Source organism: Pyrgilauda ruficollis, unplaced genomic scaffold (assembly GCF_017590135.1).
Source record: "Pyrgilauda ruficollis isolate IOZ18807 unplaced genomic scaffold, ASM1759013v1 scaffold56, whole genome shotgun sequence".
Lineage (NCBI taxonomy): Eukaryota > Metazoa > Chordata > Aves > Passeriformes > Passeridae > Pyrgilauda > Pyrgilauda ruficollis.
Window position 1 is genome coordinate 2,119,367 of NW_024527266.1, and position 20,802 is coordinate 2,140,168.

Here is a 20,802-nt window from a genome sequence, read left to right on the forward strand (position 1 = left end):
TCAAAAATAAAAACACAAAGAAGTTTACATTGGATGTTCATCTTGTTCACTGGGTTGGTTTCTTTTCCCCCCCTCCTATTTTAAAACAGTGCAAACAGGTAAAACACTTTAAAAATCACCCCTCTACACCAAGGACAGCATTCCCCCCACCCTGCCAGGCTGGAGGGTCACAGGCAGCAGGTCCTCTGCCAGGCTGCCTATGTGCTTTCCCTTTGGAGCTAGATTCAGCAAAAGCACTCCCCAGAGCTGTTGTTTGGGTTTCCCTTTTTTAAATTCCTAAGTGCTCCCCAAACCTGTTTTCCACTTGCCTCCATCTTTGTGGCTAGGATGGGAAGATACAGATAGGGATGGGCTGGGGAAAAACATGAGTAGAACCGGGAGGCTCTGCTTTGTATTCCCCACTGATAGAGCTCTGGGTGCTGGAACTGAAAGCCCAGCAGCCAGTGTCTCTTTTCCGGCAGGGAAATGGCTTCATTAACCGTTCCGCAGCCAGCACTCAAGCCAGCTACTCAGAGAACCCTCCTAAGCTCTCGCTGTACACTTCACATCCATGGATCTCAAAACAGGTAAGAACAGGGATAAACAACTTCACTTTAGGGACAGGGAAGCGAAGTCTAAAGTAGCGACATGACTGCCCCACAGGGACCCTTGAGGGGTCACTGACAGAGCCCTGTCCGAAACACGGGTCTCAGACTCCAGAGCCAGTGCTCCTCGCTGGGCAAGTCTGCTCCCTCTCAGGCACTGGAACAGCCAAGCCATAGCTATCTTTAAACATGGCTTTGTCTATCTGAACTCATGACACAGGACCCACCTAACTGCTTAACCTGGGAAAAGCTGGCTATAGTAGGCTCATACCGAGCTCCCCATTGCCTCCAGGTCCTGTCATGGCTTTTCTTAGAAAAGCTAACCCACTACAACAGTGCAGCCTCCCACACATGGGGACCAGGACAACAGTTAGCTAATGTGCTGGGCATCAATGTAACTTATTCCCAATAGAGAATATGCTATACCAGTAATAGTTACTTTATACCAACACAACCGTAACTGCAAGGAAATACAGACCAGCACATTAAATAAACCAACTCTTCAAACCAAAATTTAATCTGTATATCATCATGTGCTGGCTGGACCTATTGCAAGACAGCACAAACAGCTACAGTTAAAGATACTTTTTTTTTCTCTGCATCAAAGAGGAATCCCAGATGCCACCAGACTAGAAGGTGACAAACAGCAAGCTATCTGCCAGGCTGCCTGTGCGGTTTCCCTCAGAAAGCCAAACCCTGCTTTGCAAGGGACCTGTGACTGCAGACCCATCGCATGGACAAACACTAATGCCATCATTCTAATAAGCCAGGGCCCAGTTCAATTTATTAAACGTAATTAATTTTGCATAGGGAGATATAGGCTTTGTCTTCACTTCTTCAGAAGATGGTTATAGCCACACCTTGGCTACTCTGAAAGCATCTCTAGCCAGTTCACAACACATCAGAGTGAAACTGGAGCCGTTGTTCACCAACAGAGAAGAAAGGCTGAAGAGCTCTCCTGTCATGCACAACACTCACTCAAGAAACCTTGCCATGCAAGTTTTTGGGAGGTCTGGTGCTTTGGACACCTGGAACCAGTGAGTTACCTCTGGCCCCCAGCCATGCAAGTGTCCCGGTGTCCCCTCTGCAGCCCAGTGCTGAGAGAAGGATGCCAGGCTACCAGCAAGCTCCCTCAGGGAATCCTGCAGCATTAACTAGGGAGCCACAGAGGCACTGGCTGCTTAATGCACCAGAGGAGCCCGCCAGGGAGGGACCAGAGCAGGCCAGGCTCGGATACAGGAGGAATCAGGCTGGATGGTCTTAGAACAGCTTTTACTCGGAGACTGGGGGACCACAGCCCCCCAAAAGTTGGGTGCTTCCGCACTAAACCCCTCACATTCCTAACATACTTGGGTGGGCTGAAGCTGCCATGCATAGACTCTGCCAGGAGACAGAAATGGGCTGGCCTCCCTACTCCCAGGGAGGCCAAGTGGCAGGAGGGGACTGCAGGTGGCACTGCCAGGGCAGGGGAGGGCAGGCAGGGTGGGAAAACCTGGCTTTTGGGGAGCCGCAGTCAGAACCAGCTGAACTGAATGTGGGAGGGGCAGTGGGGGAGCAGCTGCCCCAGCGGGGCTCTGCAGATGCTCCTGGGCTCACAGCCTGAGGAACTGCCTGCAGGAAGGGAAAGGACAGCCTTGCTCAGGCCCTCCATCCACAGTGGGGAGAACAAATCCAGTAGAGAGGCTTTTGCTGCATCCCAGCTCCAGAAGTCCCCTGGCTGCTCTGCAGTGGAAATAAATCCCCTTGAATATGACTATCTCTACCACAAGTCTTCCCTCTTCTACCCCAACTCAGGCAGTAAAAACCCCCAAACATGCCAAGTCTCCCTTGTTTCCTAGATTTTGTGAAAGCCCCAACACCCTGTTCTCCCCCTCCCTATTTTCAAGCTAAAGTATTTATATACAAACAACAAAAAATTGTCATAACAGCAACAAACCAAACTTTGGCTTGGAAAAAAAAAAAGTAAAAAACCAACAGTAAAACCAGGAAAAAAAAAATAGGTGGCCAACAGGCTGGCAGTTTGGTGTCCCCTTTATCTAGCTATTCCTCCAGAAAAATCAATAGCTTCAGGGTCTCTAGCTTAACTAATGGCGTCCCCATTCTTCCCATCTGAGGTGCCTCCACTCTGCTGTGCACGGAGAAGATCCATGTATCACTGGGGAAGAGCAAAAAGTGTGTGGTTGTGTGTGGCTGGAGCAGGACACTCCCCCAGGAGTGAGACCTCTGCTTGCTGATGTTGCTTAGTGTTAAATGCAGGAATTCTCCTATTCTGTATCAGTGGTGGATGGAAAAGCAGGTGTTCAACAGGAGCTGGAGAGGCTCCGCCAACAAATCCATACTCGGCGCTGCCCTTCTGAGGGCAGTGGCTCACCCCAGCACCAATGCACAGAGTCGAGGCAGCCCGGTACAATTACACTTCTGCATCTCTCCAGCATGCGATTAGAGCCTGCCTCTGACCACTGGCTTTACTGGGAGCACTCTAGGAGCCAGTAGCTGAACTGGGAGGCCTGGAGAGCAGCAACTCCGCATCACATCACAGCTCACAGTCATCTGAGTTTTCTGTCTTTGAAACACAGCGAATTCTCTGTCTGTGAGAGCAGAAGGGAGATGGTCTTGGGAGTCGTGGACCCTTCAGCTAAATAGTTTCTATCCTTCCAAGTCTTCTAATATGTAGTGTCTATATGGACTCAGCAGACCAGGTGCACAACATTCTGTGAGAAGCTGGGCAAAACAAACCCAGGGGCTCCAATGCAGCTATGGAAGGGCCTGAAATAGCTTGTGGTAAGAAGTTCCTATGAATTCAGAGCTTGCACAAACTGCTTCTGCCAGATACAAAACTACTTCAGGATCACATTTAGATATAAAAGATCCTCTTCCCCCACACAAATCCACAAGCTTGTCCCTCACCTCAAGCAGCTTATGCATGACTGGTTTTTCCTCACTCATGTTATTTGAAACAGATTACTTGCAGAAGCACCTAAGCAGCCCAGGAGCAGAGCCCCTGCATGCTGGGCCTCAGAGCATGTGCCACGCTCAACTCTTCTGCTCGCTTTCTTCCTCTGCAAGGCTGCAGGTGCTTCACCTTCCCAAGTTTAATCACTTGCTGCCCACAACAGAGGTACTCTGCATGATCCTGCACTGCATCTGCCACTCCTCGAGGAACCAAGGGGTGGAAAGGGACAGCAAGAGAAAAAGATCTTCAAAAGGAGGAATGAAAACTATGACAATTACAGCCACCTGCAGCGGAAAAAATCACCAAGTAGAAGTTCTGTGTGTGGGGAAAAGATCATCCTTATCAAAAACTCCTTTCAAAGTCTTGTCCCCTATAGAGCAGGTAATAGTTGAAGTCTTTGGGCAGGTTGAGGGACTCTTCTCTTGTGAATTCTAAAGTTCTGACACTGCTGAAACTGTCACAAACCTGTGTGCGTCAGATGGTGATAGAAACAAAGAAAGTCTCTGCATTTCCCCCATTTCCAAACGTAAACGACTATTTCCCACCAGCAATCAGGTCCCAGCCACAGCCAAAGTGTGCTTCCTTCTGCAGACCAGAAACACGGCAGGTGGAGACTTCTCCCTCACGTCCTCCTGTCTCACAGGCACCAAGCACCAGACCCAGGGAAGTAACTCTGTCTGCATGTTCCTGATTAATTGCATGATATCAGTTTCTAACAGCTTTCCTTATCGCTAATCGCCTTTTCCGTGATTGGTAGGATAAGCTATGCACCAACATACATACACGGAAATGCATTATTTTTACCACAGTTAAAAAAAATCCAAAAATGAAAAAAAAAACCAAAAAAAAAAAAAGCACAATCTTTGGAACAAAATAATTAAAGGCAGAAATTTAAAGGAAAAAAAATACATATTCGAAGAACATAGTGAGGTATAAAAAAGTATTTTCTCTTTTTTTTTTTTGTGGGTTTTTTTTTTGTTTTTTTTTGTTTTTTTGTTTTTTTTGTTTTTTTTTGTTTTGTTTTGTTTTTCCTCGAAGACTTGCTATAGAGTTCCTCTACTAGTAAATATTGCAATAGCCAGGCCTCATGAACTGGGGGGGCTGTCCCACTTGCAGGGGGCTCACGTCACTTCAGTAGGGGGCAAATCGGCTGTAGCCACCTCGGTATAAACTCGCCTGTAGAAATGAAACGGGAGAAGAAAAGCTTGTTAGGAGGAGAACTGTGTAGAGATATGCAGGACAGCACCCAAATGCTTCTGGAAGGACCTGTCCTGGCACTGACCCACCACCATCAGCACCTCTAAGAAGCAAGAGAGAACTCTGCCTGCAAAACCAAAGATGTGGCTCAGGAGGGCATGCTCATGGCCAGCCAGCTGGAGGTGAAGTTTGGCAAGTCTTGGTGGAAGGAAATTCGGTACCAGAGAGGGGACTCACCAGTCCTAATCTCAAGCCAGTTGTCCAGGCTGCCTTTAGAGACTGCGGAGACCAGAACTTCTAGGATGCTCTTCACCTCACCTCAAGGTAAAGGTCTAAAATAGATATGATGACTGGGTATCCTAGAATTACCTGCTTTTCCCTCATTGACCCTAAAGAGAATCCACATGGTGAGCTGAGGCTGAAATGGAGGTGCTACACTGCAGATATCTATTTTTAGGTGTCTTTTTCTCTGAGCACATTTGTATTCCAGCCTTTGCAACACCATAGATACTGCACTGGCCAGCAGATGGGCAAGCATGTGTTTTCAGCAAGCTGCTCCACTCCCCTCCAATGCCAGCATACCTCATCCTGCCCTTGCATAACTACTGCTGGCAGGCAGGACACCGCATCCTTCCACCAGTGCAAGAGGGAACCAAGTGAAGCAGCTTTGCTGCAAGATGTCACAAGAACAACTTACTCCCTTGCTTCCTAGAACTGAAAATGGCAAAAAAGGGTATCCTGAATCTCTAAGTATTGCTGATATTTGCTCTATGCATCACCTCGATACAGTTCCACTGATTCACCAACAGTGTTCTGGCTCCTGGCAGTTCTGTCTGCTATTGATTTTCATTTCCTATTGTACTAGATGATGTGTGAGACCGAGTAATAACTGGTCTCCTACAGCCTGGTTCCTTTCTTAGTGCACACATAAACATGAATGCGGAACAACTGGGAACCCAGCACTGCTGCTAAGGACCTCCTCCCTTAACAAAGAAGTTTTTCTGGGTAGGTGAGGTTTCAGTGCATGATACCCAGTGGCTGTTCCCCATGCTGGAAATGAGAAACAGCACAAGAAAGAAAATCCCACTTACCACAGCGCCAACTCCGTAGCTAGCGGCAGGGGCAAGGGCATGGTAAGGATCTGCTGTGTACACCCTGCCATAACTGAAGAGAGGGAGAAAAGATATAAAAGAAAAAACAAAGTCACTTGGGAGGGGCAGAGTAATAGCTCTCTGACCACAGGTGATGGAAGCAGCAGCATGCCCTTGCACACACATGTATGCATCCATGCACACACAGGCACGCGGGCAGCTCCTCTGCAGAGAGATCCTATGAGCATGCTGCCATGCACTGTATGAGATGGGTGAGAGAACGGCCTGCCAGGAGGAATGTGGCACTGGCCATGAGCCTGACCTTCAGGAAAGAGGTCAGCACCTTTGAAATGTCAGCCAGTGCATCCCTTACCTTTGGGTAATTGTGTGATGCAATTGGGGACCAGAGTGACTGCTGGCACTAGCGCTACTGGCACGGTAACAGCTGCTGAATGGAAAGCAGTGAGGGATTCTCCACTATGAGAGGAGCATAAACTTTAATGTGCTAGGATTAAAACATGGCCTCATTGCACAGGCAATGAAAAATCTCAAGGCAAGCACTCTGATGAAGACAATCCTTTGTATCTATTCAGAGCTGCATGCTAAAGGATCCTAGAGCACTGCATGAGCTGAGTTATTTTTACTTTATGAGGGGGAGAGAAACGCACCCAGTGATTTAGTAGCCTGCCCAAAGCCTGATCTCTGACTCTGAGGCTGTAACCACACTGCCTGCTTTGTGCAGAGGAGAATCACAAGGACAGGGAAGAGGTCAGGATCTGTGCCAGCTCACATACACTAAGAGCAATACTGTCCAGGAGCAGAGACAAACCGTGCACTCAAGTCTTCCGTGTTGGGTGGTGCATGCATGTGTGCACATGCGAGTGCAGGTCAGACAACGAAATGGGGGAAAGAAGCAGAAGTTCTGTGATGGATCAATGCTCCTTGAATCCCTGGGCACAGCAAGCTAGCCCCCATGGACACCTCCCTTACATACCCATCGCTGTAAGCTGCTGCAGCGGCTGCAGCGGCCGTGGCTGCTGTTGCAGTAGCAGGCTGTGCATATCTGTAGGCTGCATATCCACCCTGCAGGAGAGAAGAGAACTGACTTTACAGATACCTGTCCACCCATGGAGAGCATTAAAAAAAATATTAAAAAAAAAGTCACACACATCACAAGGAGAGGAAGTGTTTCAAACTGCATCAGCTCTCATGTCATGTCTATCACAAGCATCACTTATTAACTCACGTATATTCCTTTCCCTAGAGGGACCAGGGAGGCCCTTCCATTATCCTCTTGAGCAAAAGGAATACACTAAAGGAAAACTGAGCATTGTTACAACCCTACAGAAAATGCAATTTGGCATGGAGGAAATGGAAACCAGGAAAGACCTGGAATCTTGCAGGCAAGGTAATTTCTATGGCCCCTTCCTCTTAAGGAGGGAAAATCAGAGGTGGACACTTTCTATGAAGTATTTTAGAAAGGGAACCATTCAGAGAAATTCCTACTTTTTTCCTTACCCTCTCTCTTTTACAGCCAGGAAAACCCAAAGGGCTAGAATTTAATTTGGTTCACATGTGCAAAAGTATTAGTAGTCAGAGGTGGTGAAAAGTAATCAGGAAAAGATGGTCAGAGAAGACAGTCCCCACTGGCTTCAGGATTGTCAACAAGCACACCAATATTGAGGCCAGCCAGACTGTTCTCCCCTCCTCTCCATATAAGAAAGAAACAAATCAAGAGAATTATGCCAGAACAGTCTGTTCTGCTGCTGTATTTCTGCCCATGCTACACACCTGTAGCAAAGGTGATCAGAGGTAGTGACTAAAAATGTACTTAACAGCTCTGTTGTCAAAATGTGAATTCTGACTCAGAGAAGACCTGCAAGTCTCCTTCTGGAACTCAAGGAGCTCTTGGGGCAGAGCAAGGCCTGCAGTACTCGAAGACCAAGGCCAGCCACCTTTCAGATAGGGACAAAGGTGGCATAGCAGGCAGCAAATAGGGCTCTGAAGCCTGGTTAGATCTTTATTGTATTTCTGAACACATTTTTTAACTTGGGGTGAAGGCTTAGTGAATGAAACATAGTTTTGACTTTCTAAAAACACAGTGAGCCACAAAAAAAAAAAAAAAAGAAAAAAAATCCAGATTGTTTCTGGCTTTTTTCCCCCCCCCTTTTTCTTCCAATTGACATTTCCCTTTTTCTTCCAATTGACATTGAAGGCAGAGTCATGCTCTTCACCTCCAGAATCAGCTCAACATACCTGTATCACTTCTTCCCTATATATTTTTTGCATACAAGGAACTAAGAGTACAAGATCAGCTCCACTACAGAACTTTGTCTTTGCTCAACAGTGCTCAGTCTGGACCTGGGTAGCTTTTAAATTAGAAATGATTCAATGATTTTAAATGAATATTGGAGACCCTTTCCTACTCCAGAGAAAAGGGAGTTGCAGCCTCTTCAATCTTCTAGTTAACAGCTGAAAAAGCAACACAGATGTAAAAAGCAACACCTGTGAAACATCACCACATGGCCTGGAAAAGATGCCATGTTACAGTTTAGCCCTTTTAATCTCACCTGGCTGTTTCAAATCCTGCATTTTGGATTGACGGCTGGGGACGTTTAGCTTGGTTTTGCCATGCTACCATTGTACCACCATGTAAAACATGACAGAGGCCAGAGGAATGAGGTGCAGCCTTAATCCAAATCCAATCTTCATTAACCTCACCAAATTAAGACAAAACTTTATATCAATGTCATTGCAGTATCCCCTTAGCTTAGATGCTTCCTGACCCCTTGATTTGTCACTTGGGCACGGTGTAGGAGGCATTTTCTCCAGGCACTACCCTTGGCACCCTTGGCTCCCACTCTGCCCCACACTTCCACACTTGCCAGTCACATTTCAGACCAGAAGCTGCTTCAAACGTGCCTGGCACATACTCTGAACATGACAGCAAGATGCAGTTTGAAACCAAAAAGGCTTATCATATAATTGTCTTTTAACTCATGTCTCTCATAAAGGAAAACAAAACAGAACAAAACCAAATTTAAAAAAAAAAAAAAAAAAAAAAAAACAAAAAAAAAAAAAAAAAAAAAAAAAAAAAAAAAAAAAAAAAAAAAAAAAACCCAAAGAAAAAAAAAGAAGAAGAAAGAAGGTTTGGAATCAGGTGTGGGAGGGGGAATGGAGTAACATTTATTAATCAAAATTAAAAACTAAGCATGCTGACATCTGGAGCTAGAACAACCAGCAAAGTCACCACGTTCAGACTCATATTGGCTAGTTCTATCCATCCCAGCATTCTCTTGGGACAGCAGTTCGCCCTAGGCTCTACCACAAGCTCAGTGAAGTACACAGCCTCAAGTACTAGAGCGTGCAGCCACAACAACCTGCTATTACGGAAACAGTCAGTCACCACTGGAGTTAACATTCCAACCTTAACGACGCCCGCAGCATCCGCCCTCGCCCCCCAGGATGGCTCCCACCCTAGCCCTGTCCCACACCACAATGTTAATAATTATAACAAGCAATAACCCATCTGTTATATCAGAGAAGGGAACAGAGACTCCACTGAGAGATTTAGAGCGGGATGTTAACATTTCTTCAGTCAACTGCACAATAAACAAAAAAAAAAAAAAAAAAAAAAAAAAAAAAGAAAAAAGAAACAACAAAAAAAAAAAACCAGGAGAAATAATTCATTGGAGAAATGAAGTTAAGAAATAGCTGACATGTATTGCTTTTTAACCATGCACTGATGCAAACTGAAGCTACTGGTCATTTAAAAAAGGAAAAAAAAAATCTCAGGATAGAGGTACACACATACAGGCAGACCTGCTCATTTCAAAGCAATCTGCAAAGCCTACTTATGTGTACTTCAAATAAAACCAAAAATGGGGATCATAATGGCCATGGTGCATTCCTGTCAGAGGAGCAATGAGTGTGGACAGCTGGGAGATTTCTGAGACGGGATGTATTTAGCATGACCGGCAGGTCCAAGCACACCAAAATAGGGTGGAGGAAAGAGGAAGAACTGTTGCAACTATAATTTGTTTTTATATAAATCCTTTCACCAAGCTCTGGGACCGTACAGAGCAGGCACTGTACAGGTTGCCTTATCCAGCTGATGCTCCTGTTCTCCATAACCTAGGATCCACCTATATAATTCAGTAAATGCATCTAAAGCCTGTTCAGCTTGTCCAATGCACCAGATATTTTCTCCTGGTATTCCTGTTCACACAAAACTTATAACTGATATGCAGAGCTCATCTGCAAGGTCCTAGGAGCCCTAGTGATTTCTGGTGCCACCCACTTTAGGTAAATAAAAATTGTAACAGCATAGAGCACCTGCCACCACAGTAACCAAGAGGGAAAAATGTGTTTCCAAATGAAAGAAAGAATTATTAAAAAAAAAAAAAAGATTAAAAAAAAAAAAAAAGAAAGGAAAAAAAGGGCCCTGCCAGCTTCAACACATTCCTTCAGTGCCACAGCCAAACTGCAACAGAAGAAACCAATGAGTGGCATAGTGCCTGAAACTCAGGACAGCCATGCAAACTCCCACTCCACCTGTTTGGTTCCACAGGGACAGGTTACCCATACAGGTTCAGTTTTTAAAAATCTTTAGTCTCATCTCAAAAGAAGTAAGTGTAGCTGAGCTTCTTGTGAAGATGTTCTGTCTGAGACGTTTCTATCAATGGGATAATTTAATTACTGCCTCCATAAGGGAATAGGAACTAGTGAGAAGGCTTATGCATTTTCACTGGGCACTAAAAACAACCAAAAGGACTGTGCAAATTAAGATTAGCCCTTTTTGGTAGAAGCTTTTGGACTGTCTGGGGACCATGTGAGAGAAACGAACACCAGCCTAAATGCTGCTTATCTTGATTCAAGTTCTCTTTCTCAGTCTATCTGGCATTCCAGTCTTGCTGGGGCTATGCTGGATCCCTTTCCCCATGTAGTGCTTGAGCCTACAGACCTGAGCTGTCCAACAGCTGTACTGCTTGGGAATGAACAAAAGCTCAAATTTAAAACTATTCTTCTGTGATGTTACTGTCCTTCGCTCATCAACAAAGCAATATTTTAACTTTAAATTCCTTCTTTAACATTAGAGGGCAGCTTTTTCAGTATTGTCTTATATTTTCTGAATGACAAACATGGGAAAACAACACATACAGGAAGCTGCAATCCCAACTAAAGCAGCATTCCAATTACTGAGTATGTTAATGAAAATAAAGTAGCATTTTATGCAGTTCAGCTCAAGTACATCTCCTCCACTCCTCAAGTCCGTATCAGGTGATGAATCCAATGAGAGCAAGAGGAAATCCAAAACTACAGCTTACTATGCCAGTGTGGTATAAATCTCCCTTTTCCTTTTCCCTTCCTGCCTTAGAAGGGCACACAAAGTATGTCACTGCCCTCTTTACTCCAAAGAGCCATTCTGCCCCTAGGACACAAGTGTGTCCACAACCCCAGAGAAATATGGAACTCACGGTACCAGTTAGGTACATTTTAGTGCTTGCCAGGTTTAGGCAGCAAGCCCAATTTTTAGGGTCTTTATTTGTCATCTCTCAGATGTGTCTTCTCCACCCTCATACTTCCATACAACAGAAGTTAAGAAGCAGAAAGGGCTAGAACCGCTTCTGGTATTTCTGTATTAGAAGGGTGGCATACGTGCACCAGGAATGAGCATGAATGAATTAGAAGAGGTGACAGGACAACGGTGTCCATTGCAGCAGGTGCTTCTACATGGTAATGGGACAAGCATGACCTTGTTAACCTTTCCACTGAATTAAAGTTTTGTTGGTTTTTAGTTTTTGATTGGTTTTTGTTTGGTTTTTTTGAGTGAAATGCCACTTGGTATGAAATCTGGACACACGCCACCCTGCTACAGCGGGGGCTTGGCTCATACGTGAGTCTGCGCTGCTCTAAAAAAGCCTCTGTTCCCATCTCTAATGTGGTGCTGGAATGGTTAGTATAATTCAGTTTTTTCCACTGCAATCCACAATCTGATTGGTTGGCAGGTCACACTGGCACTCCTACCTGAGGTATTTTAGCGCTAATGATTGGTTCCTGTAAGACTATTCTATAACAGAACACAGGAAGAGCAGTTCAAAAAAACACAGCTGTGGAAAGAAACAATCATACATACAGCCCACAGCGGGGCTCACCAGCCTTTTCTTTCCAGTGGATGCAAGCACGCTTTTCACAGGCAGGAGCAGTCTTTGCACAGGTGGGTTTGTTTGGGTTTCCCCCCCCGCCACCCAGATTGACCCCATTGTAGAAGAAAGATAACCTTTCTTATGATCCGAAATGAAGCCCTCTGCATCCTGGGGCAGGTTGTTTTATCAATTCAGGTGTCTTGCCAGAGTGGGACGCATCCAACAACAGATGGAATGCCTTCTTCACAGAAGAAATGGCTAGCAGGATGGTTGCCCCAGGAAAGAAAAAAGGAGTGAGGAAAAGGAGGAGGAGGAAAATGAGAAATCGGTGCATAGCATATATGCAGAAAAAGCAGCCCAAACTTGGGACACTTCCCTTTCATCTCACCTAGCATTAACCACTCCCTGCCAGCTCAGCTCCTTTCCACAACCCTACGGACTCAGAAGTCTTAAGAGAACCTTGATTTAACTTCCCCCCAGTCCTAACTGAACTGTCCTCTGCCATATCTTCCGGAATCTGGGTAAACCTATCACAGCAACCAGAGGGATAGAAGCACTGCAGTGAAAAGCACAACGAATCAGTGAGACACAGGGACACTGAAGTCATTCCACCTGTGCCAAGCAAATTGTTTGGAAGGGCAACTTCAAGTTTGGATAATGATAACTGAGCTCCATTGGAGGGCTCTGGCCAGCAATAACATAGGAAAAAGCACGATCATCCACTTTGATGCAGTCCTCTCTTCCATCATCCTGCTTTCTGACAGTGACATCACTGCCACCAAGAGCAAAGTCACCAGAAATCCACCTAATGGTTCTAACCTGACCTGGGGGTTTGGCTTTGTGTTATGTGGTGGTACTGCCCTGAAGCACCAAGTGGTTATGGGTGTTCTTCACTGCTGAAGTTTCTGTACTTACATGTTATATAAGCCTCTCCTCCCCAACAAAAGCTCTGAAGAAGCTTTCTCAAAAATAGGGAGTAACACTGGCCAGACTACTTCCCTTTCAACATGGCAGCCTTTTATATGCCATACTCTGTGGGAAGAGGCACTAAGCACCACTCATTTTCTTGGTTACATGTCATAGCAAAATCAGTGTCAGTAAAGGTAGTGTTTTAGGAGTGAGGCAGAAAAACACAGAACCTTCTGTAGTCCTTGACACAGCTTTATAAAGAAACACTTGACTAGGGAGATCAATCTTTAAAGGACTGCACACACGATAGTGTACGGAAGAGTGAAGAAATGCACGCAGTTCTCTCTATGTCAGACAGCACATCTTCCAACTGTTCTCTCTGGGCTGGGAAAAACACCTGTCTAGAACTTGATCCTCCATATAAGCCAACAAAATCCAAAAGCTAGTTCCATCCATTATCCCGAGTCTAACTCCAGGTCCTCTTTATAAATGTCAGGAATAGCACCTTCAAAGGAGCAGGACTGTGAAATTCGTGCTGACAATTGTGTCCCTACCCATACTGTACAAAACTTCCCAGCTCCAGAGAGCTATGACCTACAATGCCACAACTGGGAACTCTGATAAAGCCAGGCAGGCTATGAGTTGCAGTGGCAACTGAACCTTTTGACTTTGAAAGGCAAGTTCCTACCATATTCCTGCTCTGCAGCAGCTCTCCCTTGGAGAGGAAAGCACTATTCTCACTAGCCAGTTCAAATACCTCCATCCACAACCCACCTATGTACACACAGACTCCCTGGAGATTTGCAATACAGACTGACTGGGTAGGACAAAGACAATGACAGGACAAAGTCTCCCGTGGTATAACAGCTAATTGCCAAACAGGAGGAGGCTGCTGACTCTTGTAACCAAACATCTCCACATATTTGTACTTTACAATTCCCTAAAGAGGTGAGACAATCTAGCCTATTTAGGTGACATTCCTACCAGCAAAATGAGATGTCAGTTTTCACTCTAGCATCTCAGCCTCCATTTTTAATCAGTCTCAGTGTCTTCCCCAAAGGGATAATCTCCACATCCCAGTGGCACACGGACATTTTTAAACATACAACTTGTACAGCGCAGTGTGGGCTACACAAAATCAAACCCGAAAGGGCCCCAAGAGGGAAGAGAAAGGGGAGGGAAGAGGGGGAGAAGGAAAGGAAGGTCTGAGGCTAAACCAGTCCTGTTATTTTTATATCCAAATTATGTAAATGAGAGAAGTGTTGAGAGAAATTTTAATTTGCTAATCATCTCTCAGGTTGATTAGTACCAGTGTGCATATGGGGGACAGGACACCCAATAAACTGACCCTGGCAATGATCAGGAAACCCAAAGGCTTAGGTCTTGCACCCAGGGGCAAGCGCAGTGACAGAGAAGCATGCTTGCATTCCTAAATATATAAATATATATCCACAAGGAAGAAGAAAATTAAAGTAAATGATATTTTAAAAACCAAACCAAACGAACAAACCAAAAGAAAAAGAAAAAAAAACCAAAAAAAGGCTGGCTTGTCAGGGGTTGGGGACAAAGAAGGCTCCGGTGTGTGTACTTACATAGAGGTCAGCACCGTAAAATCCGTCCTGGTAAACCACACTGCAGAAAATCCACACAAAAACAAAAAAAAAACAAAAAAAAAAAAAAAAAGAAAACAAAACAAAAAAACAAAAAACAAAAGAACAGAAAACACATTCCGGTTATTGAGGACGGCAGCATGCACATGCGTTTTACACAGGCAGGTGATGTATGAATCCACAACCTGGGCTTTTGGCAGGAGCAAATCAGCAAGAGAACGTGTGTGCGCACGCACGGCTCCAAGTCATCTTCCATGGCATGCAAAGGGGGAAGGGGTGGGCAGAGGGGGAGACAGTATGCAAAGGAGAGACGGAGGGGAACCACCATCTTGTACAGTAAATATTGACTCAAAAAGATCTGACGTCCTGAAGAGAGACACAAGGGTTTAGAAACCTCCACTCTTGGTTATTCTCCTGGAATGATTTTAGTTACCCCCTAAAACACATGGAAACATTGGCTTAATGAAGTGGGCTTGTGAAATTGAGGAGCCCTTCACAGAAGGCATCCCACAGGGGCTGGAGTCACCTAGGTCAGGAAGTGTGGTTCAGAGACTTGTGCCCGATTACATTTTTCAGGCTTCACAGGGCTGCATGACTTTTGTTTCTGACATCCATACATCACCTGCTTTTACCCTGCACATTAGACATGCGATAAGATTTGGCTGATCACACAAGCATGCAAAGTATTATTATTCAGCATCTTAAAGAACCGATGCAACACCTCAGGAAAACAAGTCAATCAATTCTGATCAAAGTAAACACAGAGAAATGTAATTGAAAAGAAAAAACCAAAAATACCCACAATGCATTGCTTTCACAAGCAGAGATAATGAGCTAAAAAGGTTAGGTGACTGGTCCAAGATCCGAAAATTGAAAGGTGCAGTGGGAGTCCCTGGTAGTAATTACTTATTCCATAGCAGAGAGGAGCAACTGGAAGGGTTTCCATGGGATGGTGCTTTTTCTGCTTTAAGCCATAGTTTTGTTTCTCTCAGAACTTCAAGCACAAAAACTGTTAAACAGAGCCTGGGGTTCCCAAACAGCTGCTCTTACCAGAGCGTTCACTAGCATAAGACTACACAGCTCACTCTGGGGACATGGGTTGGGGAAGGATGAGGAAGGAAGAGAGGGGATGCCCCCCACCCATTTGAGTTCAGCGTGTGCTTCACATACTGAGGAATTTCCTCCAGCTTTGTCCTCTGAAGAGTTCCACACAAACTTGCTCAAGGCTTTAAAAAGCATTAATCCCACCATCTGCGATGTTCATGGATCTGATGTGCATGACTTACCCATAACATTAAGAAAAAAGAAGGTATGGAACACTAGCTATTCTTTTGACTATCATTTTTTACTCATCAGATGGAATGTGAAATGCTGCCAAGAGCCTGCCACCCTCAGACACCCACCTATTGTAAGGCACACACACAAAAAAGCCCAGCAGATCTTGCCAAAATTCTGCATGCTATTACTAAAAAAATAAAACAAAAAAAAATCTTGCAGTGTTAGCTACTGCTTGAATAATTTAGTCTTGCTGCCTTCCCCAGGAAAAGTACACTCCATTCCCAATGGACAAAGTTACTGTAGTCTCCAAGAGCGCTGGGAGCAGGTATGAAGATAGAGACCCTTGTTAGAGGAAGAAGGGAGCCACTTCAGCAGGGAGAAGCAGGCCATAAGATCATGTTTGTTGAAGCTATAATTTTACAACCACATAACAAAGAGTTTGGCTCCTGGGGCAGTGACTTACATTGCTGGGTTCTCTATCTAGGACCAGGAGTGTTTTAGCAGTGATACTCCACCTGCTCCTGCAGGAAAGGCAAACGCACGACAGAGGAAGTGACTTGGTTTATGAACAGATTAGCAGTTTTAACAGTTATTCCAAACACAATCAGTTGGATGAACATAAGCATTACCACATTGGATCAGGCCACTATTTCTATCAGCAAGAGATGCTAGCATCAGCTCTCCAGAGAAAACTGCAAGGAACACTAATAACAGGTAAGAGTAAGAGTTCTGGGATCCAAACACCCAAACATACATGAATCCTCCATCTTTTGTTAGGACGTGACTGACATCAACTTCCAGGGCTGAAATTTAGCAAGGTTTATTTATATGGTAGAATATCCATATTTGTGATTCTTAATGCTAGCAAAACCAGAGAATTCCTTCATCTGAGAACCATATTCCGGTTATGTAGCTTGACCAGAAGTATAAAACAATCTGGCAGCCAGTCAAATCTTGGTGCAATCTGTGAAAAGCCTACTAGCTGTGCTAAAACACATCTAAGGGAAAAAGAAACAGGCCGGTTTTGTAAAGTAGCCAGCATAACATTTAGGTGTACCAACAGCTGACTGTTGTGTTGGAAAAGGAGCAAAAAAACCACTTCAAACCCTCAAAGCTGTCTGCTGCCCTGTATCTAGTCTTCTGTCTACTATGGCTTCAAATCCAAAAAGTGAATCTCGTATGTATTTACACTCCTAGACGAAATTACTCTTTACTATGGCAAGTCTATTATTCATATAGGTACTTAATGACCATGCACAAGTGAATGTCTAACCTATAGTTTGAGAAATAAAATTTATCAAGCTTATTTAACTTTTAGAGTTTTACAGTAGGTGAGTTTTTTTCAGACTGTCTGGATTCTTTCAGCTTTTGGTCTTTTTCTGTTATTTATATAGCATTTTTATTAGCATTCTCATTTAAAAAGCATGGCTGCTACAAATCAGGGCAATATTCCAGTACAGTTTTTACTTGTGCTTTATGTCAGAGGTTATAATGTCTCCTTGTTTCTACCAAGTGGCACCTCAGTTAAAACTGAAGGTTGCATTAGTGTTCGAAGTCAGGTTTAGGTGACTATCTAACTCACCTACAATAGCCTAAGCAGTTGCTTTCTGAGGTATCAAAACCCTTCTTTGGATAAACAACCATGGCCATGCATAAGTATGGGCATTCCACATATGCATTAGCAAATCCTGAGCTCTTGAAATAAATATTAAAACTATTAAGAGCTATGATTTCTTGCACCTTCCTCTGGTTTAGCATTTGACACTGTCAAAACTTATTCTAACCTGGATGGTGCTCAGGTCTGATCCAGTATGGCAATACCAATGAGCTTTTATTAATCTACATTCTGTATTTTTAAAATTCTGCTAAGCTCTCAAATGCAATGATTAAGTTTTGTAACTTAAACACCACTGAGGTTTGGGAAAACCAATTCCTTCTATCAGGTTTGAGTTAACCTGCAGCTTACTTTACTGTCTTCTTCCACATTACTCACTATGTCTTGGTCATTCATGTTGCTGACTGATCTTATGGTGTCATCTTTCCACTGGCCAGGAAGAAAGTAACCGATGGAGGGCAAGATGTCAGGAACATGTGCCTGTCCATGACCCCATGGAGGTCAACAATGCTCACACTGAGTGGCGGCTGTCCTACAGGTTACTGCAACATGGAATTGAATTGCACATTTGGTATTATTCCACTAGGAATCCAATTTGTTCTATGAAGTATCTTGCAGAGACGCAGACTGTGATGACAAAAAACACCAGTAGTAGTTAATTACATCCCAGTGCTTGGGACTAGGGACAGTTCTGGGCCTCTGTGAATCTGCCTTGCTTGCTGGTGCCCTGTAAATGGTTACTAGGTAGTATGCTGCCCATGAAGACATGGGATCAGTCAGCAGGGTCAGAAAAATTCAGTGTAATACCAGTAAACACAGATATGAGACAGTATTTGGAAGGGCTAATCACTGAAGCCTGGCCCATATTTCAAATGAAAATAAACCTTTTACATGGGACTCAGGCTGGATTTACATCAAAGACAAGGCCTTCCCAGTGCCCCACTCATGACAGCCTCTGGCTAGGAATGCTCTAGCTGTTACTACCAGGGATGAAAAGCACATTCCCCCTCCCTGGTGCAAATATTTCATATTCTGCTAGATGGTAGCACTTAGCTCAGCTTTGCTGCTTTGTTTCACTGTGGAGCACTCCCCAGCAAAACTGGACTGGGCCATTTTTAGAGCAACAGACAGAAAAGTAACAGGTCAGAGGCTATGATTAGAGCATAGAGAATGCAAACTAGGAGTGGTGGCAAAAAAGTGGATTTGGAAACCCAGAAGAAACACTCTGTTCAGAATATTTAGACAAGAGGTTTCCTTTAAAGTCTTCTGGTGAATTAAATACAAACATTGCCAAAATTGCCAAAGAGCAAAGCTAGACAGATACATGAGCACTGCAGCTTGCTTCCTGGAGCTCCACTTTAAGTATGAGACTAGACTCTAAAAGGGTCACAGTAGCTCTCTTCACTTAATCTGCTACAGAAGGTATTGTGAGCTTATCCAGCATAGATCAGGCCAGCTCCCTGCACTGATGTGTACGGATTCCACTTTCCTTCTTAATAAAAGATTTATGATTTTTTTCTTCCCCTTTGGCCTAGTGTAAAGGAAAAGAAGGATCAGTCCACATCTCTGTGTTGGAGGATTCATTTCTACTCCTGTTCTTTCTGAGAACATTGCCTAGAAAATATGGCAAGTAGAACTCAAGACAATATGATTAAAGCATCCTCAAAATCAGAAACGAAACAAACAAACAAAAAAAAAAGACAGTTTGGAAGGGTTTTGCTGATTTATCTCTCATTCCACCACATTTAAACAAACCAACAAAAACCCAAAACAAAACTCACATACAGACCTAGTTCCCCCTACTTTTAAACAGCAGAATACTCCTTTGTAACAGCATTTTTTGCACTGCGTTACTAGTGAAAATCTGAGGGCAAAGAATGCTAAGGCCACACATTTGCCATTGCTTCATTGCATTATGTTCTCTCTACATCCCAAATGCTCCCAGCTTTAAATTAATGGACTTGATTAATCTTTGTTTTAAACCTTTTTAAACTGTCTCCAACAAAGAAAGCAAATCCATTGTGGGTAACTGGCTCTTCTGTGTCCTACTGCCAGATGGTGAGGCATGAAGGTAATGGATAATACTCCTCATTCCTGAATATGGAAACACAAATGGTGTACAAAGAGCAGAACCTTTTCAGGAATTTTAGATCTTCTCTTTGTGTCCTTCTCAGCAGCACTATAACATATTGGGTCAATGGATGACAAGTACCATATGCAGACAAATTGAGAAATTATGAGAAGGAACCCATCAGCACTTTAAGCTGTAGCAAGTACTGAAAATTGTTTCAGTCAAGAACACAGAAAAATTTAGATTTGCCCCCAGTGGTTGCCATCATGTGCAGAATGCTCTGGCACTAGCAAGATCTTGACTCTCACCATCCAGACAATTTTAGGGTTTTTTGTTAACTGATTAGCTATTTGTGCAGAGCACTCTGCTCTTGTGACCAGTGCTTACCCTGGGTAGGCAGGGATGGCCGTGGGAGGTACTGCCCGCACTGCCCCGTACACTGTCCTTCCTCGGCCCCTCAGATGGGCGCCCCGAAATGCAGCGGCTGTGGTGGCTGCAGTTGGATAGGGGAAGCCTGGAACTGTGAAGATAGACAAGGTGGAAGGTGAAAAGGATACAAGCTCTGCCCCAGAGAACAACAATCTGCTTCAAACAAAGTGACACAACAGCTCCACAGCGGTGGGACATTTGGCATCAATTCTGCAGAAGGACATGCTTATAACCCAGCAAGCATCCCATACATACTTCCTGCTACACCATGGCCTTTGGGGGGAGAAGGGTTGCAGAGAGGTTTGGCATGCAAGAGGTTAATGTTTTGGCATGCCTTACCCACCCCAAACAGGGCTCAAATCCCCCCACCTTTCGATACTGCCATGCAGTCTGGTTAGAGTCTGAGAAGCATGGGGAGTTACTATCAATACAGCACGCAGTTCTTCCAAAACTGCAGCGGCTCTTTAAAATAATTTGTCAAGAGGCCCTTAAAGTCAACCAACTTACATCAGTCTCTTCCCTCCTTTCCCCTCCCACTCTTTGCCACCCAATCCTCTGTATGTTCATTTTAAAGCCTGAAAGACAAGATAGCCCATATAACAGCAGCAGCAATTTCCCATAAAATGCCAGTTTACTCAGAGTCCACCTTCATTTAACAAGTGTGACCAATAACTGGCACTACATATAGCAATGCCTCTATTATTATGCTTTAAACTGAAGTAAACTGGCTCATGATGAAACTTTGTAAAACCTCAGAGGCATCTGCAAACACGTCATAAACAGATGCTGAGAGGGAACGAGTCCCAGGGCACAAACCCAACCCAGCATGCATCCAGGTGCATGCCACTAGGGGCCCTGCAGACCCGTGGTTCAGCAGCTTGTATAATATGTACTTTAGGGATTTGTCCATTTGGTTTCT

At 44.3% G+C, this 20,802-nt stretch overlaps 1 protein-coding gene across 28 annotated transcripts in view; it reads right to left on the reverse strand.

Annotated features, from left to right (window-relative positions):
- Positions 1 to 4,480: 4,480 nt before the first annotated feature.
- Positions 4,481 to 20,802, reverse strand: part of RBFOX2 (RNA binding fox-1 homolog 2) — a 165,514-nt gene continuing 149,192 nt past the window's right edge. For 4 of the 28 annotated variants that reach the window (XM_041481545.1, XM_041481547.1, XM_041481544.1 and 1 more), the window contains exons 9-13: positions 19,842 to 19,974; positions 11,853 to 11,895; positions 6,820 to 6,908; positions 5,826 to 5,898; positions 4,496 to 4,713 (exon numbers count right to left, since the gene is read on the reverse strand). In XM_041481545.1, coding sequence (XP_041337479.1) covers positions 4,669 to 4,713; positions 5,826 to 5,898; positions 6,820 to 6,908; positions 11,853 to 11,895; positions 19,842 to 19,974 — 383 coding nt within the window. In that variant the 3' untranslated portion in view covers positions 4,496 to 4,668. Of the gene's footprint in view, positions 4,714 to 5,825; positions 5,899 to 6,814; positions 6,909 to 11,852; positions 11,896 to 12,105; positions 12,230 to 14,472; positions 14,513 to 16,231; positions 16,290 to 19,841; positions 19,975 to 20,390; positions 20,459 to 20,802 lie in introns of those variants that run through there. The other 24 variants (XM_041481548.1, XM_041481534.1, XR_005956297.1 and 21 more) reach the window with 23 other exon arrangements.